Source organism: Gadus morhua, chromosome 8 (genome assembly GCF_902167405.1).
Source record: "Gadus morhua chromosome 8, gadMor3.0, whole genome shotgun sequence".
NCBI classification, from domain to species: domain Eukaryota; kingdom Metazoa; phylum Chordata; class Actinopteri; order Gadiformes; family Gadidae; genus Gadus; species Gadus morhua.
The window spans coordinates 10171335-10197289 of record NC_044055.1 but is presented as its reverse complement, the minus strand read 5'-3'; the positions used below and the strand labels follow the sequence as shown (position 1 = coordinate 10197289).

General features: G+C 46.0%; 2 protein-coding genes across 2 annotated transcripts in view; one reads left to right on the top strand and one right to left on the bottom strand.

Moving 5' to 3' along the window:
- Positions 1–25955, top strand: part of LOC115549564 (receptor-type tyrosine-protein phosphatase F-like) — a 133728-nt gene that overhangs the window by 17415 nt on the left and 90358 nt on the right. Inside the window, 2 exon segments of the mRNA XM_030364836.1 lie at positions 11384–11529; positions 12984–13125. Coding sequence (XP_030220696.1) covers positions 11384–11529; positions 12984–13125 — 288 coding nt within the window.
- LOC115549562 (zinc finger BED domain-containing protein 1-like) lies at positions 16143–18791 on the bottom strand. The gene is made up of 2 exons (XM_030364835.1): positions 17037–18791; positions 16143–16752 (listed from the first exon to the last, which is right to left on the bottom strand). Exons 1-2 carry the CDS (start codon positions 18597–18599, stop codon positions 16273–16275), a joined length of 2043 nt encoding a protein of 680 aa, XP_030220695.1. The 5' UTR covers positions 18600–18791; the 3' UTR covers positions 16143–16272.

The window sequence follows — 25955 nt, the reverse complement described above, 5'->3', positions numbered from 1 at the left end:
CTTTACCCATAAGAAAGAAACTGTTTTAAATGACACTCAGCCATTGATCCTTCAAGACTAAATTAAATGGGAGGCTCCCAGTTCGGCTTGTGGACTGAATCAGCACATGAACGTGGGCTTGGTGTCGCATTAAAGTATTCTGGAGCTTTCTCAAGTCTATGGATGTACGTCTATGTAACTCTTTATGGGAATAGGCCAAGGCCTGCTATTACTCAAAGTATAGTGCGAACAGACATGGAATTAAAATAAGACACCAGCAGAAGGGGGCAAAAATAACACCTACCACAAATGGTGGGGTTGCACACAATGGTTGCCTGTAATTTTAATGCGTCTAAGTTATGCAAATGTGATAGTTCTGCTCGCAGGGCCCTGAATTACAGGGCAAACTGCAGACATGATATTTTGGGTGGGGTGCCTGGCAAGGTTTTGATTACCAGTACTCTGTGTAGCTTTCCTACGGAAACAGCACCGGCAAGCCAAGTGGCCTCAGATTGCAGACTTTTGTACCAGTGTTAGATGTCCCCGCCAACTCCACACACCGTTTCTACTGATCGTTCTATTTCCAGTCTGCCTCTCCGGTGTCCTTGTCTCTTGTCCCTGTTCTGTCTTGCTGTGTTTTTGCGAGATTGTGTTGCGTTGCCATCGCTTAGGTAAGACAATTCAATTTGTGTCGTTGCTGTTGATGTACCAAAGCAAATAACGCGCACACACACACACACACCAACGAACACTCCCCCCCACACCCAACTAACCCCACCTCCCCATAACGGTCTGTGCTATAACCCTATGACATCATTCCTCTTGCATTGTAATTGAGTAGGCTCACAATACAGTGTGATTATTTTGAGTGCCGATCTTGGATGGTCCATTGATCCCTGGGGGGGGGTCTCTGAGGGGGAGGGCTGGGCTAATCATCTGGCTCTCTGTGCTGCCTCCCTTGACACAATAGACCACCGCCCACTGCAAGGTCAGCCTCAAAGTCAGACATATCCAGCACTTGGATCTAGTGGTTATCTTTTTGTTGTGCTGTCACCCTGAGTTATTCCATGTACTTTAATGTCCTCTTTTGATGTATGTCTCTCTCTCTGCTTTGTTCCCGTTGCCTCCTATAATCTGGGTAGGATTTTTATCGTGAGTTACAGGAAGACCACCAGCGCGGTTTCTTGCACACAGAGGATCGCTCACAGGATCATCATTATGTCTCCTGGTTTAAACATACTTTTTCATGTAACCGCTTTCCCCCACCAATCATTTATTTGACTCTCCGACCCTTTGGCAATCGTGAGTGAAGGTAGAATACACCACAAAAACTACAGAGGCTTTGATTATTTTAAAGGGAAAAAGATCAAGGTAGATCTTTAACAACGGGGGCTAGCTGTTTTACCCACAAATGAATGTCCTATCTGCTATGGGTCAGTATATCCACCGCGTGGCAGGTTTATGGTGTATGTTGTGTTCAGAGGCAATGAAATGCTTAAATCCCTAACCAACAAAACCAGAAATGTACCCTATACCACAATGAAAATGTACGGGACTGCTGTAGGGGCCCTGTAAGTGATCACATAATTTAGAGGGCTACTAAACCGAAGTGCATTGGACAAAAGGGGAGTAGATTTGGGGAGGACGGGGCAAGGGTTGGGCGGTCGGAATTGGATTGTGTTTTTAAGTGGCCATATGGTCACCCAGTTCTCAAAATGAATGGGCAAGGAAATTGATTCTTTTTTTTAATTAAAAGTCAGTAGATCCATCTATAGAACCTTTTGTTCAGGAGGCTAATGTTGTTAGCGTTCTGTGGACCACACAGATGACCAGGCGGTCGAAGGGAATGCTAGGGTAAAATTGAAAGGGTTAACGAGTTGGGATAGAGTTAACAATACTGTGTTGTTAATTAAGATATTTTAATACGATTAATAATTGAATTGGCCACATTGATAGCAGGGCCACACGCAAAGAGGTCTGCCGTCAGTTTTCATTTAGCGTCATTTTAGAAAAGATAGCTGAGGCAATAGTTAAAATAATTTCAAGCCACTTTCCAATTCTAAGATAAACGACTTCATTTAGATGTCAAGTTATTTGAGTGATGTTCCTGGACGTGCACAGAAACTGGGGCAGGGAATGATAGAGTTGGGTCTCTTCGTATTCCAAATTAGTATCAAAGGTTGCAGATTCATTGATAATGAATGACATTTTTCCTGGCATTTTATCAAACCCTAATAGATTTTCTGCACTATTGTACTTCCTAGATGTTAATAGACAGACTTCAACTAGATCATTTAGATGTGGCCGGTTTTAGGCATTCAGAGAACACAGACATTAACTTTGAAAAGCATTCAGAAAGACAACACCTAGATCTATCGTTAGGCCTATGACTCGGAGCGTCTCTCATTGGATCAAACAGCCCATGGACATGGGGCAGAACGGTGAACATCACAGGGATCTCAAGTGGGAACCATCTTATGCCTAAGTGGCTACCTAGGCAATGGCTGCGTGTCAGCAGGCTAGCAACAGACAAAAGGCCTGTGGGCTCCAGTTAAACTAAAAGCTGTTTGTTGTTTCAGGTCCCGAAAGCCACATCATTTAATGGTCTTTCAAGTTTATCCTGCGTAGATTGAAATCACTTTAGGTGCCATGTATGGAAAAGCAGGCGGTGGCGGGGTGAGGTGCGGGTTAAAGAACAATGGCAGGGGCCCTCTCTGGGCTTTGAAGGAAAGCTAATCTAGGGGAGGCAAATTAATGAGGTTATAGGGGTCAAACAAGATGGTACAGTGATGGATGATGACCTCTCACTGAAATGGGGTCCGATTAGACTGGTGCCCAGTTCCCCAGCTGAGCCTCTACAAGACAAACTCTCTTATGTCTCTCTCTCTCTCTCTCTCTCTCTCTCTCTCTCTCTCTCTCTCTCTCTCTCTCTCTCTCTCTCTCTCTCTCTCTCTCTCTCTCTCTCTCTCTCTCTCTCTCTCTCTCTCTCTCTCTCTCTCTCTCTCTCTCTCTCTCTCTCTCTCTCTCTCTCTCTCTCTCTCTCTCTCTCTCTCTCTCTCTCTCTCTCTCTCTCTCTCTCTCTCTCTCTCTCTCTCTTGTTTGCCGTCCCCGACCCCAATAGGGACCACTAAAAGCTTTCCCTCACACCAGCCCATTGGTCTTCCGCCGTTATCATGTCCCGCCCACCCGCCCTTTGCTCCACGGATCCCCCAGTGTGTGCTTCCCCACAGGCACTTAACAAACAAGTTTGGTTTTTATTGTATTTGGTCTCAAGCTGCAGCTTAACAAATTAAAAGGCACACTATTAAAATGATACTTTTTTGCCCTTCTGTATTCCTCTATTTTAAGAACTATGAAAGTGCTTCCATTTTATGTCCTAATTTAAATGAGAAAATTTCATCAAGCAAAATAAACGATGATGCCACGGGGTATTTTTGATGAGCTCTGCAGTTGAGCTTGCGCATGAAACCATTAGCGGCTTGTGTTATAGGTTTGGTGCATGTGCATCATTTGCTCAACAGATGAGTAGCATCGAGACGATCTGTACAGTTCAATACGTTGCTTAAAAAAATAGGGAAAAAAACATGACACCTGGGTAGAAGTTATGAAGCCAAACGAGGGCCTTGGAGACACTGCAGAAGGGAAGAACAACATGGGTTCTCTTCATTTTCCCACTCTTGTCCATAACTTTAAGCCGTAGAAAAACAAACCATTTGAAAAACGACCGAGGTCTGTGTCTCTTGGAATGGTTTAATATTGCACGGCTATCTTGCGTTCGTGTTGACGCTGCTTCACTCACCTTTCTTCTAAACTTTACCGTAAAGCACATCAGCTCAGCAGGAAGAAGCCAGAAGTAATGAATCCGGTATGGATAGAGGCTTGTAGGCGCCAGGGTAAATAGCGTGGCTAATGTACAACCTCAAGCCTCCCCATCATATGATACCACTAACCTCGTCATCACAGACATTACCTAAGTCGTCATTGACTAGATTCACAAAGGCACGTCTATCCTCAAAAAAGTGTCATTTATTTAAAACGCTCTCTTTAAAGGTAGACACTTGACGTAGTTTGCCCGATAATGATATTTCTCGGAATGACGCCATATAGCCTCGCGCTGAGAGAACTGCGGGCCGCATTCAGACTTAAGATACTTCTCCAGCTCATAATCGCCTTCTGAGGATGAAAGCCATTACATTAATGTTGCTCACACTGGGAGAAGAGGAGTGATGGGTAATTGCACTCAGAGTTTATGTTCTTCTCCACTGTCTTGAATAATTCACTGAGGAGGACTTGAAGGCCCAGATAGAGAGCCTTTCTTCACGGTCCAGGAGAGTGTTGAAAGTTTGATGGCTTGGATCTCTTTTCCTTCATTTTCTTCTGCAGGTTTTGGGCGTTTGTTTCAAAGTTTATTTTGTTGAGGGTAAATCACATTGCTTTGGTTGGGTTATTCTGAGCACATAAAAATCACAGGCCTATTCCATGTTGCATCATTGATCACTCTTTGATAAATCACAGCCTTTTTCTGTTGACTATCATTGCAAGCAAATAGTCAGACATAATAATCAATGTCCTCTAATGTATAGCTAACACAAATATGAATGTTAATAGGAATCAACAATAAATATACATATCTATAAAGGACCCTTTTGCACAGAAACGGAGTGATTTATTTGCTGATTGGGTTTACAAATGACATGGATAATATGAGTCGAGATATCTTGTTTATAAATTAGTGTTCTTTCGTGAAACTAGATATTGTGAACATGTTAACAGCTTTCAACAAACGACTACAAGTGCAAACTTTATCAGGGTTAATAACTTGTAATAGAGGCAGCTTCATGTGGAAGTAAGCAGAAAACAAATGTCTTAAAATGCCTAATTGGAAGTGTTCCAGAACAACTACCAGTGTTGATTCCATTAGACGAATTCCCAGTAAGTGTTGCCTTGTGAAAATGATAACGTGCTAATCCATTATTAATAAGAAATAATGGTTTGCACTCTGCTGCACGCATATCGATCTATGTTACTCTACTCCACAGAGTAGCTCTCGATGGGCAGTCTTACAGACTTGGGAATTAGCTAATTGTTAGCTACACCAGTGCCATTTAGGCCACTCTCCATGCTACTTTTGCATTCATTACCAGTCTCTCTCAGAGGACCCAGACAGGGAAACGAGAGTATATTGTATTAATGTCTGTGAAAAATGCCATTACACAGATAGTACTTCAAGTTTGGCAGTCAAATGAAAAACAATATAATTAATATTGCGGTAAAACTCTTCCCTCATCATCAAGCTTCCTAAAATCGTATCTCTATTCTTTGGAACATTTAGGGATGAAATGCGATCTGTTGTCTACCAACTCATTCCTCATGCAGACGCTAGCATCTCGTCTTGACCTTGCCTCAGCTGAGGCTTCATGGTTATGGTCATAGGCTAATGTGTTTGGTGATAGGGGTTACCTGTTGCTAGGATTCTTTGAACTAAGAACTATCTATCTGTGAGGCCATAACAACATAGGAGGTCACTGACCTCCAAACCTACACGCATAGCTGAAGGCATCTAGTTGGCTTATCTCCTGCAACCGGCAATCAGGGTCCCTGTGATGGACTACTTCAAAACCATCTGACCACACGATCTATGCAGATTTGTCAATAGCTCTGACTGGAGGCCAAATCTAATCTCTGAAGTCAACAGGGTACCACTGGGCCTCTGTGCCGTTCCAACTGGAAACTGGCTGTTGTCAATGTGGTAAATGAGAGATATTCACGAGGAGATAACCTCAACTCGGGAACGATGGTCTTTGCAATCCATACCGTCCTCCCTGACGGGCACAGCGCCGCGTCCCCATCACATCTCCGGTGAAAAGACAATGTCTGCCCGGAGCCTTTTAGTGTCAGGATGGGTGTCTTGGATGATGATGGATCAAAGCAGAGGCAGATTACTGCTCTGTTCTGGCAGCTGCTTGCAGAGAGAAAGATTTGTGGAGGTAGTCTCATGTTTTTTTTTTTTGCTCTCTCAGAAGTCGTAGCCATTGTTTCAGTGTGACAACGGTGTTTCTTGACAACCAGGGAAATGGGGCACCGGCAATAAAATGAGAGGCAGCCTGGATGTATCCCCTTTAAGGAGAGAGCTGACAAAAATGAACCTGGGACGATATTCTCAACTGCTGCTACTAGCATGGAAAAAATATGTAGTTGAAAGAAAACCAGCAAATTATCGAGTTTAGTTTAGGGAGAAACGCTTTTTGCGTGTCATTGCAGTGTGTGAACGCTATTAAGAACGTTGGTTGGACGAGGCCTTCGGGATCACAAAGAATCAACTTTAGAAAAACAGCACAGATATTGCAGTTTTTTGAACAGCTTAATACCAGTAGCTCAGATGAACGGTTTTCCTCCATTCTCTGCTGATCCCTAGAAATGTTCCAGGGGAAAAAAACACCAAAGTTGCTCATTTATGCTTTTCTGGCACTAGACTTTCCTTTGAGCGTGCTTGCTTTAATTTACCATTTGTGCCCCAGAGCTGTTTAATGCAGCCTGATCCTTCCCTCCTACTTCCCGACCCAAAGTACCCCAACTCTTTCCGCTTTAATAGAATCGTGGTGGACAGATGTTAGTGGGAGCTCTTGGGGTCAGGATGATGTTAATCAGATCTCAAGGCCTTCTTGTGTTGTATGCTAATCCAGCACACTACTGGTGTACACACTCACACACACACACAAGTAAGTAAGTAAGTGCAGACTATTAACACCAGTAAATGGAAAATGGAATGACTTAATTCACACGGCCAGGCCTTTTGATGTACCTGACGCTTAGTCATATGCTACTGATAAGAAAAATAATGCTTCCAATTGTGCTTTGCTAACAAAACCTCCTTTTATATAAAAATGCCATTTAAATGTCATGTGGCTTTTCAGGTGGTACGACAAGGTCACAGGTGGCTGACTGAATTGGATTTTATCGCAAACAGGCATGACCACAAATACATGGGCGGCACCTGCTACCATGCAGCCATGGAAAGCCTCACAAGACTGTGTTTATTCTCTATTGTTAATGGTCCAGAATGGCAGGCAGCGATGGTGTTAGCTACTAGAATTGTGTCCTTAGTGGTCAAAAACCTGTCGGGCTTATGAACGTGCTGTAAATTTAATGGTGCCTTTTTTGCATTGGTCCATGAAACATATTTGTGTTGGCCTTCTTCAACAATGTTTTTGTGTTGTTAGGGACATCATAGAAAGATTTTGAACTTTTATTACCATATGAAACCTGCCGGCTTCCCCCAACCTTTTTATTGATGTGGGCAATGTGCGAGCTGCGGTTGGGTGATTGTGCGGCAGAGACCCCTTTTGCCGTGCCTGTCTACCATACATATGTTAACAACTACACCACAACAGGTGTGAAATCGCTCTCCTACACTGCAAGTCATCTGAGACGGCAGTGAGCACGGAGACATGTAACAAAGCTCTTCTGTTGTAGGAACAGAGAGAGGCCGAGCATTGGAATTATTCAAGGTCACCTAATGTAGACCGCATGGGCTGGACGTAAGGCCTGTACAAAATGGGCTCCGGCATTCATTGATTTACTGTATCCAAGACTGAACCATTGGACGCGTGCTGATGGCTTGATGCAAGTGCTGTAGTTCAGTAATCAAGACACATCTCTACTAGACTCGTCTTGTTTCTGAAGGCACACAGCGTCAAACGTATACACACGGTAGTGGCTCATCTATGTTGATCACGCTCCCACCTTGTTACCCACATACCCACAACAACCCAACCCTCCACTCTACAATGCTGGGATTTCAGGGCCTGGTGAAAGATTAGCGGCTAGAAAAGTCAGGTTCTTTCTCACGCTTTCTCCCCATCCCTGCGTAATCTGTCTGTGTTCATGCTGATGCAATCAGGGCTGATTCATGGACGTCATCAATGACTACCGTGCTTAAGATCTGTCATCTTCCATTTTTATGATCTACCTTTTATTTTGATTTATAAAAAGCAATTCCTTCAATGAATTTTATTGTAGTAAACACCTACAGATAAATAAAAATACACATTGTGGCTGTAGCAATCTGCTACCAAAGTAGAGGCGTGTAAAGGTTTCCCCAGACCGGAAGCTTTCGAAGAATGGGTATCCTATAAATTAGCAGACAACAAAGAGGTTGCTGGTTCGCTGTGAAAAATTACAACTTTTTTTTTTTACAAGCCTCCCTACCGACATTCGCAAACACCTTAAAGGAGGGCAAACAGGTGCTATTCTGGAAGGTGAACCACGAGAAAAGGCGAAAACACTGTGGGAAGATCAAACCGAGCGTTTTTTCTAAGCTTTGCTTAGTCCTTTTCATGCGTCAAACGTTTGTTGATCGTGCATTAATGTTAACGGCTCTGGGTTTGGATTAGCGCTGTTTTGTCAACGCAGGAGAATACACGGTTCCTATTGATCGGGCCCCTAACCAGTGTAGTCTATTCATGCTTATCAAACCAATCACCAACAGATTGTTATAAGAATGGAGAATAGTGACTGCTTCTGAAGCTCGTTATTAAAGACACATTATTTTCCTGCCACCTTAGATTTTTCAATGAACGACTGTTGATTGAGAATCCGGGCTTATTCAACATTGATTGATGGTGTGTGGGTGTTTGAGCTTGTTAGGCTGTTTACCTTGTTGAAAATGTATTTCTGCTATTTTGTTAAGCATAATGTCTTTGTGTAGGCCTTTGCCTAGGTATAACGTTTGAATAATTGTGATTCATATAATGAATAAAGGGGCTATGTTAGGGAGGGACTATTACTATATCTTACATCAGTGATTCCCAGCGTGGGAGGCACAGGGGTAAGGGGGGGGGGGAGGGGCGCAGGGAGATGGGTTGGAAGGGATAATTGAGTGTGTTTTAGTGAGGGGAAAACTCAATCGCACACCACAAAAGTTTAAGCACAACAATTTCAAATGTGTTGCCCACAAGAGCATAAATGACTACCCAAGCGTGTGCACCGATATACCAAACTTCATAGTCACTGGTGCACCCTGCATGAATTTCGCGAGCCACTGCTTGAACCCATCATGATGAAATCACGGCTCTGCGAGCAGGGTAAATACGGGTATTTGACGCGTGACGCACGCCTCCGAAATGGTCAAGCTCCGCAAGAAGTGTGTGCGAACTGCCGGGCCACAATGTCAGGGCAAGGAGTGCATCCATTGTGAGATGTTGGGCTGATGCAGATGTTTAAAATAACAATTAAGTCGATACCGGTGTATTTTAAATTATTCATGCCCCCTTTTTTTACCGCAAAAACAATAATCTTTCAGCCCTTCATCACACTATCTTTGAATGAGCACCAATTCAAACAAATTGATTAAAACAACCTTTAATTCAACATTTTTTCAAATGACTCAGATTATGTTAGTTAAAAAATGGATGTGAAACAACAGATCATCAGCCACTGCCATTGGTGAATGTCATTGTGTTTGCCTGTAGGCCGATGTCAGTCAACAAGGCGAATACTGAAGATTCTGATGTATCTGTATGTTCGATGTATATCGTTAGTTACGTCAAACCGGTGACATAAATGCCATGGCTATGTGTGGTGCACACAGAACAATCTGCACACAAAGAATAACTCTTTGCAGGCCGAGGCAAATTTTAGCAGCAAGGATTTTTTTATTACAACTATGCACCATGGGAACCGGGGAAAGGTGGGTTGGGGGGTTCACAACTTTGCTTACAAAAAAGTTTGGGAACCACTGATCATTTTTTTTTCTCAGTCAAAGGTAAAGCCACCTGAATGAATTACGTTTTGGGATGAAAATCGGTCGATTAGAATGAGCGATAAATGAATAAAAGAATCAACGGAGCAATCGAATGAAAAAGTATCATGGGTGGCTGCCCTACACGTGACGCATGTTAGTGTGTGTGTTTATGCTTGGGTATTTATTCATCTGTGTATACATGTATGTAGACATCCATCACAGCCCCCCATTAAGAATATGGCATCATTCACCGCCCCGGCCGGGACAAAGGCTCTCACTAAAGGCTCCCCTCTGCATCAGAAAAGAGATGCTACATTATGGTAACTAGATATCGATTCCTCCCACTGCCTCCCTGTCCATCTAGCTCCCCCCTCCCCCCTCCCTCCTCCAGACATCATACAAGAAGATATATTAAAGGAGAGTGTCTGGGATTCTCCCCAGCGTGCCAGAGTGTCCGTCTCGCTCCTGTCCCGTGTACAATAGGGAATGACGCAGCCCTCTTGTTTATTCGCCGGCGGGGCGGTCTGCCAGTCAGAACTGTGGTTTAGGTGTCGTCCCGTCCTCCCATCCCAACCCTGCTTACATCTCAGCGGATGATCCACAGGCCGACCCAGGCAGTAATAATAATGACGTTCACACACAAGCAGTAGCACACACACAAAGGCACACGCATTCACACGCTCATGCCAAGGTGATATCCTGCCTCATATTACTCCTGTCTCAGGCTGTAAATAAAGAATTAATAAAGCATAGAAGGGGTGCGTGGGGGGGGAGTGCAGCGTCATCCAGACGGAGGGAAAGTGGCGTTGAAAGGAGCGCCAATGTCGTGTACACAACAATGGACCAGGGTGTGGCACGCAAGCACACACGCACACCGTCAAACGCCTCACCGCCGCACAGCTGAAACCTTGCGGTGCGCAGGTGTCGCCCGACGTAACGCAGACCGTTTTTAACTCGAAGGGGGAGGGAGAAGGCATCGACGCGGTAACTCCTAGAGGAGTTACGCAAGGACAGCCTTGCGTGCCCCCGGCCTCGCTGTGGCCCGGCCCCATAACACAGTACCTGCACCCCATGTCACCGAGGATGAGGCCGGCGTCGTGTCATGTTGTCATTACTGTGCATGCCCACCGCAGCGTGACCGAGGATTGTGGATCTTAGGAGGTCAACCACGGATAGAGGCTAGCCCTGATGCCACACTCTTGAACGGGTCAGCGCGATGCACGCAGGACCACAGTGACATAAGAGTGAGCCGGAGGGCGCTGCAAAATGAGCAGGAGCTTTTCGTTTGCTCACGCCTTCCAGGAGGGTTTTAAGCATTGTTGGATTGGGGAAACGGCGGTTGCCTTTCTTGCAGTAAAGCAGGTCTATAGATCCGACGATACAGATACAAAAATAGAGTTTAAAAAAAAGTAGACAGGAATAACTATCAGGTTTACTTGGGTGAGGTTGTTTGGGTGTGTCTTGGCAGCTTGGGGACATTCGGGTATATTTATTTAGGTATATTTTTTTACATTCTATTGAAATATTTGTTCTCTGAAGGTTTTTGGCGCACATTCCTGTAGGTGTCAACCTGCAGCACGGTTCCACAATGTTGTTCCACAACCTTAGCTCAAAATGCTAACGTAAATCTTTCTCTCCCTCCCTCCCTCCTTCTCTCCATAGGCATGCCAAATTTCATCAAATCCCCCGAGGACCAGATAGGGATCTCAGGGGGGGTGGCTTCCTTTGTGTGCCAGGCCAATGGGGAGCCCAAACCCAGGATCACCTGGATGAAGAAGGGAAAGAAAGTCAGCTCCCAGCGCTTTGAGGTGGGTCACTCGTGCAGGGATTAATAAACACACTAAACGTTTACATGTACCGTGTTCATGTACACCTACTAGGGATGAAAGATTTGGGTAAATAATCTAATTATGATTATTTCAACCAATATTGCTGTTGCGATTTAGTTTGCGATTATTTTTCTCTTTTTATGTTCTGTTATTCAGTAAACAAGCAATAAATCATTCTGTAGTATGACCAACACAACATTGGAAGCAGTCAACATATAAAATGCTTTTTCCTTTAGGCCAGGCCTATGTGTTGAGATGAATTGATGCATGAATCGATATTATAACATCTTTATTTAACTATTACTTGTACGTGTCAGGTGTCAACAGTTACAAATCCCCCCATTTTATTTTTTTCCGTAGCCTGCGTGATTTGCATATTGCCTTCTATTACATTGCAATGTCGGTTTAAATTCGATTAATCTTTCAGCCCTAACATACTTCGCCCCTCGTCGACACCTCCACCGACGAAATAAAGTTTAAGCTGTCAATGGACAAGACGGCACACGTGCCAGACTCAATCACTGCAAACCGCAATCACACATCAACACGCCGCTGTCTAGCTCTGCGTGGCCCAGCCCAAAGCAAGCAAGTGGGAAGGGGCGGAGATGGGAACACAATCATTTGCCCCCGTTGCTGAGCTTTGAGCCAACTTCTCCTCTCTGAGCGAGACCAGGCATACCTGCCCTCTTTAATCTCCCTCCATCTTGATTTATGGAGTCTGCTTCATCTCCCTCAGTATATTCACCGTGATTCGCAGACAGTGATTTATTACACTCCACTTTTGACATTTTTAAATCAAAACCGAAATGAATCGTCCACGCGATGCCATAACTTTAGGCATCGCATGCGTGATTTGCCTTCAATTTATTACCGTATTATATTGATTACAAGTTATCTGGCCTTGGTGAGGATGGTTGAACACGGCTGATTAGATAAACAGAAGATCGTGACCCAGCCTCCTCTACTCGTACTGGTGTGGCCAAGTTTCGGCATGACTTCTTCGCTTCAAGTGTGTCCCGGAAAAGGGCCTATTAGTGTCCCACTGCTGGGAAGTCCTCATCACCAAGACCGAAGTCCACGAAGTTCGCTGCTGTTATTAACCCGACTCATTTGAACGTATCAATTCTAATGTTACTCTAAACTATCGTCTCAGCTTTACTGGGAGAAACTCTAACTAAGGCTGAAACATACCCTAATTGAAACAAATTGTTCAAAGAATTTGGGGAAATGCTTTCATCGACATTCATCATGTCAGCGGTGTCACGGCGTAAGTGAGTGAGCGAGCGCATCGGGGCGTGACGTTTTTTTTGATACACGACAACACGACAAGGTTTGACGTATGAAAATATGACACTGTGCGTTCACCGGCCTATCCCTCAAACTGACAAAGCCCCCTTTATTTGAATCCCGCCGTGCTGCCTCGGCGACACCAGGTTATCGAGTTCGACGACGGCTCGGGCTCGGTCCTGCGGATCCAGCCGCTGCGCACACACCGCGACGAGGCCATCTACGAGTGCACGGCCACCAACAGCGCCGGCGAGATCAACACCAGCGCCAAGCTCACCGTGCTGGAAGGTATCGCTGGTACTTATTTTCCCCCTTTTTTTTCGGTGTGGTCTCCACCTCTGTCTCTATCTCTGTCTGTATGACTCCCTCTTCTCTCCATTTTAGCAAGTCTCTGCCTGTAGCTTTCTTTGTATGGTCTCTCTCCTTTTTTGACTCTCTCTGTCTTCCTTTCTCTCTGTATCTCCCTCCATTTAATCAAGTCTCTGCCTGTACCCTCTCTCTCTCTCTCTCTCTCTCTCTCTCTTGCCCTTTTTCTGTGTCAGCCTTTCTCTGTCTCTCTCTCTCTCACTCCATTTCCAGTCTCTGCCTGTAGCTTCCTTCGTTTTGTCTCTCTTCTACCCCCACTCTCCCCATTTGTGGATATTCTCTTCTTCTTCTTTCTTTCCCTTTCTCACATTTCCTTCCTCCCTCCTTCTCATCTGCATTCGTTAAGAGCTTTTTAGCTTTTTAAGCACCTTCACGACACTCCCAAAAGCCAGCGGATGTTTTCTTGCATTAATGATTCATACATAAACATTTCCAAAACACAGAGGACAAGTGAACATTGCAATGCCATGGGAAGGGATCCATATCCATATAGTAGCTTTTCTTAACAATCCACTTAGTGAGACGTATAAGCCCATGTGTGCCTCGAAAATGGTATCCGGGAAATAAGCAAACTGCCATATAGGGCCCATGAGACATTTCCCAGCAGCAATTTCAGTACATTTGCCATCAAGTCACTACTTCTGCAAAAACCTCATGATAGCCGTCATTTCCATGGACGGCATTGGCAACATGATGACTCTTATATGGTCAACCCAACATGACTGGCCTTAAGTGAGGTCCCCTCGAAAACTAGATGGTTCATCTCAAGGGGTTTCCCTTCTGAATAAAATTGAAATCTGTGCCGTATGTCCGCTGAGGCGGCTGACACATTGTGCACGTAAACATCAGGCTTTAAGATGAGCATCTGTGCGGACGGCAGAGAGTCCCACACCTCCTGCCCATGTAGTGGGCTCTCTACCTCCCTGTCTCCAGGCTCACTTGACATCGCGACCCCCTTCCACCCAGGACAGATGCATGTCTGTGGACAGATGCATGTCATTTGGAGTGAGGCTCACTCTGCCCATCCTTCCGTACGGCTGAACTGTGAGCAGCAGGGTTGCATCCTTTAATTGATCGCAGCGTTGCCTTGTGGACACTGGTCACAATAGGAGTGGATTTCATTAGGAAACTGTGGCGTGAGTGGGGGAACGACAATAACAACAATAAGATGCAGTGCTTGCCTGCAGGGGCGGGGGGGGGTTGGAACACATTGCCTTCCATGGAAGTTAAATGACTCCCCTTTCCTTAATTTATCCGCCTTCCGTACCTACATTATAATCCCCCCCCCCCCCCCCCCCCCCTCACTGCCTAAATTGTCCCTCTTTTCGCATTGATTTGATGATCTCCTCGGCCAAGGCTTGCCTAATCTACCTTCAGGGACTCCCCCCCCCCCCCCCCCCCCTCCAAACACCCTTCTCTCATACCTTGTTTCCCTCCCCCGTCTCCCCTGCAGTCAACCCCTACAGTAGCGGTGTGATTGCGTACTCCTGCACACACAAAGCACAGTGTACGACACGCATGAATCAGATGAGATAAGATGTTTAGTGCCAAGGTTGAAAACAGTTTTTTTCAGTTTTTTTTTTTTTTTTTTTTCAATCTTGGAGAGAAAACACAAGTCTACGAACGGGCTTACGCTGAGACCAATCGGTGTCGCTAACAAACAGAGTGGGAGTGCATTCATTGGGACCGCGGTGACGGAGTAATGGCACCGTGCGTGCGTACCTTTGAATAGCATTCGACTCAAAGTGCCTCTGCATCATGCAAATACATTATTAGCATGGGGAAAGGCCAGGGGAAATCCAAGTCCCTGCTACGACAGAGTGATGCACGCAACCACACGTGCATGTCGTATGAAAGGTTCCCATACTCTTCCCGGTACTCTATTTGTGAGTCGGAAATGTACGGAATACAATGTAGGGTACTTAATTCATAAGTCATAGCGCCGTGGCCCTCTATCACTATAAAAATGACTTAAAGAATTGATCTTGTTTCAATGGAATTTTTTGCGGGGACCTTAAGACTCACTCACTCACTGACACACATGTTTCTGCACACAAAGGAAGGAGCTAAGGCAAACGTTTGATACTGCTGCGCTCATTCTGCTGCGAAGACTGTTGAAACACGCGGACACAAACACACACATTCACGCACACAAAAGCACAGAGAGGCACGCCCTCGCTGAGCACTGGAACGACCGGCTCTATTTTTAAAACAACTGTCTGTTGCCTAGTGTTATGTCAAGCCCGTTTCAATAACCAGAGAAAACCCTTGGGGCCCCGGCAAAGACGGTATGCATCTTCTGAATCCGCGAAAAGGTTTGAAAGGGAAGCGTTCTCCGAAACTTTAAGCTTACTGATTACCTGCCTAATGGGTAATATGTAATTGAGTGATGCGCTGCGTTGTATTCACTCTGTCATTGAATAGTCACCTCTTTTGTTAAGTTGATCTGCCTTATCTGAAATTAGTGCAGAGTAACGTACACATCTATTAGCAAAATGAGTAACCCATCCGCAAATGAACAAGAAGTCTAAAGCAAATCATATAGCACACAGACACCGTTTTTTAAGGATTAGTGAAGCTTACAAAAAAGTGATGACCTCTTCAATCAGCATTGTGAATTAAAATCGAATCACTTATGTTTCATCCCCAACTATTCAATCTCAGGCTTCAGTGGTTCAAATGTAATTTTGTTTGAAATTACCATCATATCATATTTTCCTTTTGTTATAATTTTATTGTTAGGCCCTGCGTATGCAATGTTGAACTTTAATAACGCAGACTCTGCTCGCATACGAATGAGCATGGTAGAATGAGGTCAGGGTTCTGTGTAGTAGGGATGGGACGATACACTTAAACTCACGATACGATGCACCTCGATATGCCAGGGTCACGAAACGATATGTCACGATACGATATCAAAAAAGACAAACTATTACTGCGTAATTACAACGTATTTATTTTTGTTTTAGTTGCACACTAGGAAACACACGGCCCAACCTTTCAAACACAAACAAGAACACTTAACCCTACATTACGTTAGCTCAGCCTCTTTTAAGTCATGGCCCTGGCCTAGGACTGGTTCTTCTTCAGAAAAACTAACATATCGACATGTTCTGGTGTAATTAGTGATCGTTGAGCACACACAATGTCTCCTGCCGTCGAAAAGACCCGTTCACTGGGCACTGACGTAGCAGGAATGCAAAGGTAGGCTTTGGCAAGGGGGGCAAGTATGGGGTAAGCATATGCATTAACTTTCCACCACTCAAGTGGACTACTGTTGAGTGGGATAGGAATCCCATTTCTGTAGGCGACTATCTCCATTTCAATCCCTCTGCTGGACTGCACTGGCTCAAGAGTAGTGTAGGAGCTCCCAAGGAGATCTTCTAGCGCTGTCTTCTTTGGTGGGGGAGGCTGTGTCACATCCTGCATCTGCCTTTCTCCTTCTACTGGCTCTCCTCCCTGTGCCGTCTCAACCTCGACCATGGCCTGCTCTGCTGCTCCTGGTGTTGAAGCACTGGCCCTCGTTGTTCTTTCATCAGTGTCACTGGTCTAAAAAAATAAAATAGAAAAACTAGCTCAAACATTTGTCTTTCAAACACACACACACACACACACACACACACACACACACACACACACACACACACACACACACACACACACACACACACTCTCCCTCTGTCACACACACTCTCTCTCTCTCTCCCTCCCTCGGATCGACTAATTTAAAAAAAACAATCGATATGAGAAATACGTTTTCAGGCTGTAGCCTACACATACACAGTTACACACACGCTCAGCACACCTCTTTTTTTTAATGAAAGTTAGTCTACCTGGTTGCGTGGCAAATGAGGTCCTGCAGCTTTTTCACGTATCCGGGCATAGACGGACTCGCGTTGTTCATTATTCAGATGGGACAGGCTTCGGAATCGTGGGTCAAGCGCTGTGCACTCCTGCAGCATATCATTACAGTCCCCAGAATACCGGTCCGAGATGTCGCGTAGGATTGCGCTTTTCATGTTGGCGATGGTCTGTGTGTCATTTTCGTCTGGTGACATGCTTTGCTCGATCATGTACTTCAGTGGCATTATAAGTGAAACAGTGGGCTCTTTTTCATCACAGACAACTGTTGTGGCTGTCTTCAGTGGCTTAAGCAGTTTCACTATGTCTTCTACATCTGATATATCAGTGTTATCCAGGGTGTCGATTTCTCTGGCATTCCTTCGGATTTCTGGGCTGCTGAGCGCTGCTGAAACAGCTGCTTGTTGTTCCAGGTAGCGCGCAAGCATTTCGTACGTGCTATTCCACCTGGTCTGGACATCGGTGATGAGCTTATGCCGAGGCAGCTCCAACTGGGTTTGCTTGTTGGCCAGGACGGCGGTGGCCGTGGTGCTCTTGTGAAAGAATGTAGTTACTCTTCGCACACGGCCAAGAAGGCGCGCGACGCGGGATACAGCCAAGCCTCGCTTACTGGCCAGATTCACAACGTGCGCCAAGCACTTGATGTGAGGATGGAGACCGCTCTCTCTCACTGCAATGTCCATGTTGCTTGCGTTGTCTGTGACACAAGCGATGGTTGTTTGTGGCCTCGTTAGCTCCCACTCTCTCAGTGCATTTCTCAACACGTGAGCTATGTTAACACCAGTATGACTTTCACTTAACTCACGAGTTTGCAACACAAAGCTTTTACTCTCCCATTTCTCGTCGATGACTTGTGCCGTGATGGTGATATAACTCTGTGTTGCACGCGACGTCCAGCCGTCGGTGGTCAGGGCGATGCAGTCGGCATTTTTGAGACACTCTTTCACGCTTTGTTTGGTTTCATTGTAAATTTCCGGAATAACCTTCTCTGAAAAATGTCCTCGGCATGGCACCTTAAACTTGGGCTCCAGCACCTTGAACATTTGGATGAATTTTCTGTTCTCTACAATGTTAAATGGAGCCATATAGTCCGCTATGAACTCGCCAATGAGCCTGGTTATCTGTTTTGCACGCGGACTTGACAGGGGTAGAGTTGGTGTCAGTGCTTGTTTCATGGTCAGTTGTCCCTTCGGTAGGTTTGTTTTCTCTGGGGCCTTCTTCACATCTTTATGGTGACGTTGAAGGTGGTGGCCCATGTTTGTCGTGTTGGAGGTGGTGTACGGAGTGACGGCATTGCATAGCTTACACACAGTCTTAGTCTTGTCAGTTACTCTATTGCCGTCTTTGTCTTTTTTAATGAGAAAGCCGAAATACTGCCAGACAAATGACCTGTATCCAGGCGGAGCGTCCTCAATTTCGACCTCATTCGACTCCATTGTCCGGCGGTTTGAGGGCAAGGTAGTTGCTGCTAACGCATGCGCTGTGACCTGACTGTGACGTGACGCACTGCACCGTTCCCGAATTTTTTTTTCCATTTAGTTTTCCCCTGCTTGACCAACCGATGGTACTGCATGCCTGCCCCACAAACGCACAAACTAAATATTTATATACTATACAAATCACGTGGCAGTGCCATCATTTCGCGATCCATTTTTTTCAAACTCGATGCGTATCGTCACGTTTTGTATCGCGATATTTCGCCAAACGATATTTCGTCCCATCCCTACTGTGTAGCCAATTTGTCATCGCACAAGACGCCGTAATGCATTTCTCATTTGTCTATAAAGTTCATTCGTATCGATGACATATAAACCAGTACATTAGAAAGGAGTAAAACGAGAATACTAGCGTATACAGGGCTGAAACGTTCAGATATCGTCACCGTCTATACAGTGAAGTATTGGCTTGTTGATGGGACAGGGCAGACTGGTTTGGGCAGTCATCCAGGCATTCTTCAAATGTCCAATGCCATTTTGAAATGTTTTCTCCTCATGCATTTGTTCACCAGTGCCTAACATTGCCCATTTTTTGCTTTTCTGTATTCATACGGTTTTCCTGTAAATGTGATCCAAGAAAAGCTTCTAAGAAAACACACAAGATTGTTTTCCACATATTTTGGCGTGAAGATATACTGCATGTGATGCTTGAGCCAACATGAATGCAATCAAAATCCTACTGTTTAAGAGGGGGGGGGCCTCTCCCCCCGCCAATCACACCAGCATAGCGCTGCGAGAGAGAAGGTGCATGACTTTCTCACAATTCCACAGAGTGCACGCGCATATGTCAACTTCCACCACAAAGAGCATTATTAAGTGCGTCTGAGTCGTTCAGGATTACTGGTTTCAACCGAGCACGGCAAGGTCGAGGATTATTATTTCATATGCCGCCTGCCTCAAAGATAGAGTTTGTGACAGTCGACACAGGTAGTGCCGTCAATACGATCGAGAAAGTCAGGGCCGTTTGGCTCAGATTAGCGTGTTCGCAGTAATGCCGGTAATTATCACAATTACTAATGCTGATTTCTGCAGTGCGTCTGGGAGAAAAGGAACGCAGACATGGGGGCATTCCAATCGAGCACAGCACAGTTTGGTATCGGCACGGCCGCTGTGATCCTCGAGTTTCCTGTCGCTTCTCGGTTTGCCAAAAACACGCCGCTCAAAAACACACACTTTCCGCTCGGGTCTATATATAATAATATGTAATATATGCGATATGTAACCGCTCTGTAGTCTAACTTCGTTCCCTTCGCCTTTTCTGCTGAGCGCCGGTGGTGTGACCGCTGTCGTACACAGGTGGCCCGTGTAACACTTTCCTCTTTTCTTTTTTTTTGTCTTTGTTTATTTTTCGGGGGAGGTGCTGAAAATTGGACCCAGTCAAACCTCGGCCTAATCAGCCGTGAATACGTTGCACCGTTGCTCTAAACGAAAGGGCAAACGGGCAGGCAGGCATGCCTCGTGGCAGCGGTGTGCGTCAGACGCGGTTACCGCCGTGCACGGAGCCCCCCCGCCCCCCCATCCCCCCCCCCCCCCATTAATTTCCTCTTTCGTTTTGTTTCCACCCTGTTCTGTCCGTTGACACTTTGTAATCTTGCTTGCATGTACCCGGGTTGCGACAGCACAGGTTTTGGCTCATGTTGCTCAGGGCCCACCTGCAGGGGGCTGTGGGGGGGTTAGGAGTGGAGGGAGGAGGGAGGGAGGAGGGGGGGCGGGGGGGGTTCGGACCGGCGGTTTCCTCCCCCAACTCCCCACCACAGTAGGCCTGAGTCACTCTGTAATTCTGTCACGCGGGGTACACCCCCCCCCCCCCCTCCCCCTCCCCCTCCCCCAAACCCGTACACGCTCTTTGTTCCTCCCGCCGGTTCTCACGCCCCCAGCCCACTCCAAAGGTCACGCTCCCCAGGACGGAAGACGTAGGTCCCACAGCCCACCTCACTCCTCATCACGTCCCCTGTGTGAGGTGTGTGTGTGTGTGTGTGTGTGTGTGTGTGCGCTCGTTAGATTAGTGCGTTTGTGTTTTGTGTATCTGTGGGTGTTTGTGTGTGATTGGAAATGGATGAAGGGAAAGAAAGAAAGGGCGAGATGGATCTAGTGCGGGGCTGTAATAGAGGGAGAGGGGAACGCGAGGGGTTGTGACGTACGTGCGTGCGTGGCCAACTGCAGCAGCGCACGAAAACAAAACCTCAGCGTCACTCAGACTGTTCAGTTTGCCTTTCACTCTGTCATGGTGAGTAATGTGCTGAAAGTGGCGTTTGGCTTGAACAATATGAACACTTTGTGCGACGCTGTGAGAACGGGATTCATGTTTGGATAATAGAGAAATAGGCGACAACAGTTTGTGTTGGCTATTACTGTCTCCGTCTGTATAGAGATGAATCTCTGTTTGTATGTGTCTATGTATCTGCCTGAGTACGTGAAGATAATGAAGCACAGAGGCTACATGATGTCAGAATGGGACTTTGCACACCTTTATCTCACTTTCATTCTCCTAATCTTTCTGTCCCCATCTTAAGTTTCAGCTTTGGTTGGCTCATTCTCCTGTCCCGTTATTCTGTCTGTAATCCCCCTCTCTTGTATGTATTGTATTCCTTTTGGGTATTTCTTTCTCTCGGCCCCTCCATTTGTTTCTCGGGGCTATTATTTTCATGTAATAGTTCACAGTGAATTTCCATCTCTCTCTGCCTCCCTCTCTCTCTCCTGATCTGTGCTCTCTCTCTCTCCCCTGATCTGTTCTCTCACTCTCTCGCTCTCTCTCTCTCCTGTGCTTGCTCTCTCTCCTTCCACAGAGGGAGCCCTCTCATTTTATTGTGCTGTTCTCTGTGTCTCGCTGTGCACCTCATCCACCAGCGTCTCTCACTCTCTCTCATTGAAAGCGGTGGCAGGTGCTGGGGTGGCAGCAGCATGGCCACAGTGGTTAGCAGAGAATAGATGGATGACTGTGTGGTTTGTGTGTGTCTCTGTGTTTGTGTGCATGTGTGTCTCCGTGTGCGTGTGTGTGCGTGTTTCTGTTGGCACGCGTGTGTCTCTGTATGTGTGTCTCTGTGTTTTTGTCGTCTCTTTGTGCGTGCGTGTGTATGTGTGCGTCTCTGTGTCTCTATTTGCGTGTGCGCGTGTGTCTGCACAACGCGCGTGCGAGTGTTGGCATGGCATGCTGACTCATTACCTGAATAACGAGGCTGTTGTAACTGACCTTGAGCTCGTCCCTCCGATTTCTATGCCCCCCTCCCCGCCCCGATGCAACTGCCCAAATAAACGTTTTTTTTTTTCTTTCTTTCTTTCTTTCTTTCTTTCTTTCTTTCATTCCCGACTTACGTCACACTTTAAAACGCAACGCACACAGTTTCAACGACGTGCTTCACATTCCCATTACCGTTTACACCTCAGACCTGATTTGCAACGCATTAGTCCCCATCGGAAAAAAACGGCTACGCGGCATCTAAAGCGCATTACAATGGTTAGCAGCGCCGCAAATTAGCATGCACGTTGTCGAAACCCCGGCCACCTTTTTAACAGATTAGAGCGTAATATTCTGAACGCGTTTACTGTGGAATATCAGGTATATCCTCCTGTGGCATTTTCTCCCCCGTCGCCTTCCAGCCATGTTCCTCAGAACACCTCTGGGAGTGGGGAGTGACGGCATGGGGGGGTGGGGGGCTGCACACGTGGAGAACTTTATCTAATGGTGGCACATCAAAAGGGCCATCATCACCCCGGCTCCTCCATTGTCGCAGAGCGATTTGAAAACCGTTCACATGTAGGCCAGCAGGAGCTTCTGTGAATTTAGCTGCCAGTTGAATCAATGCTGCTCCACCGAGGGGATCCCCCCCCCCCAACACGCACACACAGAAATACTCCAAAATAGAAGCACGAAGCGAAACATCGTCAATATCTTACAATCTATCTATTTAATATCCAATCGCTGCAGCTTCAATGTCATAAATGGGTATTGCATTCGAAAAAATCCTAAATTTGAATTCGATCTGCTGTCCCTTTTTGTGTGTGTGTGTGTGTGTGTGTGTGTGTGTGTGTGTGTGTGTGTGGCAGGGTCTTTATTCAGTGATTTGGTAGCGGTAAACAAATTACGGCCTCACTGGTTAGGAAAGAGCTTTATTTGTTCTGCATGCATTATAGGTGGTCCCTGGTGCAGAGGCAGAAAATGAGTGCGACACAATGCCCGTAATAAATATCTCCGGAGCCAGGCAAGTGCGGACAACAAACCTGACGGGATAAACAGCATAGAAATCTCCCCGCGCCTCTTCCCCACGCAAGATAAACACATACAGGCGCTATACGGGAATGATTTAATACAGAGCCCTGCTCCGGCGACAACTTAATCCCCTCCTTTGCCGTTTGCTATTCAAATCACTCACAATGAGCAAAATGGGTTCTCTTGTGTAACTACTCTCCCTCGTATTACCACCCCATTCTCTTGGAGTCCGTTCTGCTCGCCCGGCCCGCCCGCCCGGCATTTCTGAGACGCCGGCGGTGAGGCCGTATTAAAGTTTGTACCGTGAGCGGCAGAGCGAGCGACGGCACATTGTGTTTTACATTATTGTCCACGACAATAACGCTAGGTATAGTGAGCTCGTCTTTGTCCGACACGGTTTGGCCTCAATTTTAGATGGGGGGGATAGTGCGCGTTGCTCCCGAACAAAGCAGGAAGACCACCCGCCAAATACACATGTGAAAGTCCACACACACACATACTCACACACACACTGACCAACACACACACACTGACAAACACACACATTGACACACACACACACACACACACACTGACAAACACAGACACACTGACGCACGCACAAACGGTCACACACACACATTGACAAACACGCACACTAAAACACTGACACACACAGACACACACACACACCATGACACTCACACACCATGACACACACACACCCTGACACAAACACACTCACACAACCTGCAACACAGACACACACACACACCCTGATACACGCACACACACACCCTGACACACACACACACACCCTGACACACACACATACACATTTACACACACACACACACACACACACACACACACACACACACACACACACACACACACACACACACACACACACACACACACACACTCGCCACACCCAGATGTGAGGTGACCCCCCCCCCGTTGTTCTTCCTAAGCTGCATTGTGGAGGCCTATGTCACCTATTTAATTTCTCTCTCACCATCTGCTGGCTGCAGGCCTGACACCGTAGATCATAGGCAGCCTGACGGGAACAAACTGCATCTGTCTACACACGCCTCGCCCAAGGACTCTGACGCTATGGCAGGGTGGAATCACTCTCCTCCGTGCACTCCATCTGCATCCCCCCCCCCCCCCCCGCCCCCACACACTCCAACCCCTTCCAAGGTCTCGGCAATCACAGGCAGCCGGGCGATGCGCTTGCCCGGGGTGGGATAGGGTGACTCTGGGTTAAATCGCCTGCATTACGCTCCCAAATGCAAGGTGAACCCTGGTCATTGGCCCCGTGTGTGGAGGAGGGCGGGGGTCCACCGCCTGGATTGGACGCCCACGTGGGTTTCCAACCGTTGGAACATGAGTCTGATTAACACACAGTGCTGAATTATAAAACAATTAAATGTTGGCAGATGTGGGGTCCAAGTGTCTTTAGATGGCCTTGACCAATGACGGTTAAACGGTCAAAAGTAAAAGTAGGCTGTTTCTGATAACCCGTTATCTATGGTAGCTGATATTTCCAAGAAGTTGTTGTTTTTCGTTCTACAGTTAAGGTTCAGATAACCTATCTAGAGTGAAAGAATTGTATTTTTGAGCTTTATGAAATTTAATCAATAACACTTTCTGCTGTCATTTTGATTCGTAAATTGCAAAGCGACCCGACCACGCTTGTGTGACCCTGATGTTTCCCCCCCGGAGCTTTGCTTCAAGAGCAGTTTACAGGTTCCCACGTTATGTCTAAGGAATCTCTGTTTTCCACTCTCGCTATGGGGCCATGTAGCCTAACTATCAGCTTTGCTTGTCCATCAATCGCCTGCGCCTCTGGCAAACTGTATCTGTGGAAGCTGGGATATCTACCCAGACTCCTTCATCAACGTCAGTCATGTCTGTTGCCCCGGGGACGGTGCAAGAGGCCAATGAGTGAGAACAAAATCAAGTAGTCGAGGAAAATGAGAAAAAAACGAGAGTCAGACTATCAACCCTGTGAACATTTTGAATGTGACAGTCAAATCAAGGATCTTTTTTTGTTCTCTCCAGCATAAGATTGGGCTACAGCGCTGGAATATGTGGCTGCTTCTAAAGGGATGAGATTATCACGGTTATTGAATCTCAGCAGTCTTTTCTTTTGATCCAGTTTAATTGGACAGTTTTGCTGTTGGTCATCTTTAAAGCGGCTCCCTAACCAAGGCTCTAAATGTTTATCTAAGCTTGTGGTCTATACGGAGGGTGTGCCATTTAGCATTTAAAATGTTAGCGTCAATCGATTGAATAATGCCTCACAAACTAAGGAGCTCTCAACGTGACACTTGTTTATTCGTGGTAACGTTTCGGCACTGGTCCTTAGTCATATTAGCTTTCACCATGGAAAGAAAACATTTTGAGATTTGAATCAAAATGTTATGTTCTATTTAATAATGTGTTACTGGTAGGCTACATAAAACAATTAAATGTACACCATTGTTTTTTTTTCTTATTTAGACAAAACATGCAAATGCCTAATGCTCCGTCTTTAGCTTCCCCAAGTTTCGGCGTGGTATTGCACACGCGTGCGCTTATCAGTGCATCTGTCAATGATATCTGATATGAAATGATATCTCAGAAATGGTGTATCCATATTGAATATCAGCCTCGCATGACCAGTGACCACAACATGCCTGCTATAACCACTATTTTCTGGAAAATCACTGCAAGTGCATTGTGCATCGTAGCTTGGCCGAGGTGATTACCGTAACGGCCGCATGTATTACCCTACATGCATGTTAGATGGCTCGATACTATGCGACAAGCAAACAGAAAAGGCAGCAGTTATTGTTGTCTGGGACCGATCTTCCATATGTGTAGGTGCACTACATTTTTTTGAATGTTTGAGGGCTAAATGTGCCCCATATGCAGACTATTCATTCTTGGGACTATCGGATTCATATCCATCCTGATGCCAAAGCTAAGAAAAGCAACCCGCGTGGAGAAATCCCATCAGACAACTCTGTACGAAGTGACAGCTGCCAGGAACATATTGTAGGCTCCGTCATATGAAACCCGACGAAAGGTGAGAATATGAAAACCCAACTTTATTTTTCGGTTAGAAATTGGTTCATGGACCCAGTCGATGTATAAGGGGTTGAAATCAGCCGAAAATATAATCAACATGTTTTCCAGTAACCACATTACACATTTTGCCA

Bases quoted from the DNA above. Each gene is read 5' to 3' on its own strand.
- LOC115549562 (XM_030364835.1), bottom strand. From the start codon at position 18,599: ATGGAAAAAAAAATTCGGGAACGGTGCAGTGCGTCACGTCACAGTCAG. The intron at 16,753-17,036 runs GTAGACTAACTT...TTATTTTTTTAG, and splicing joins CTCATTTGCCACGCAACCAG to ACCAGTGACACTGATGAAAG.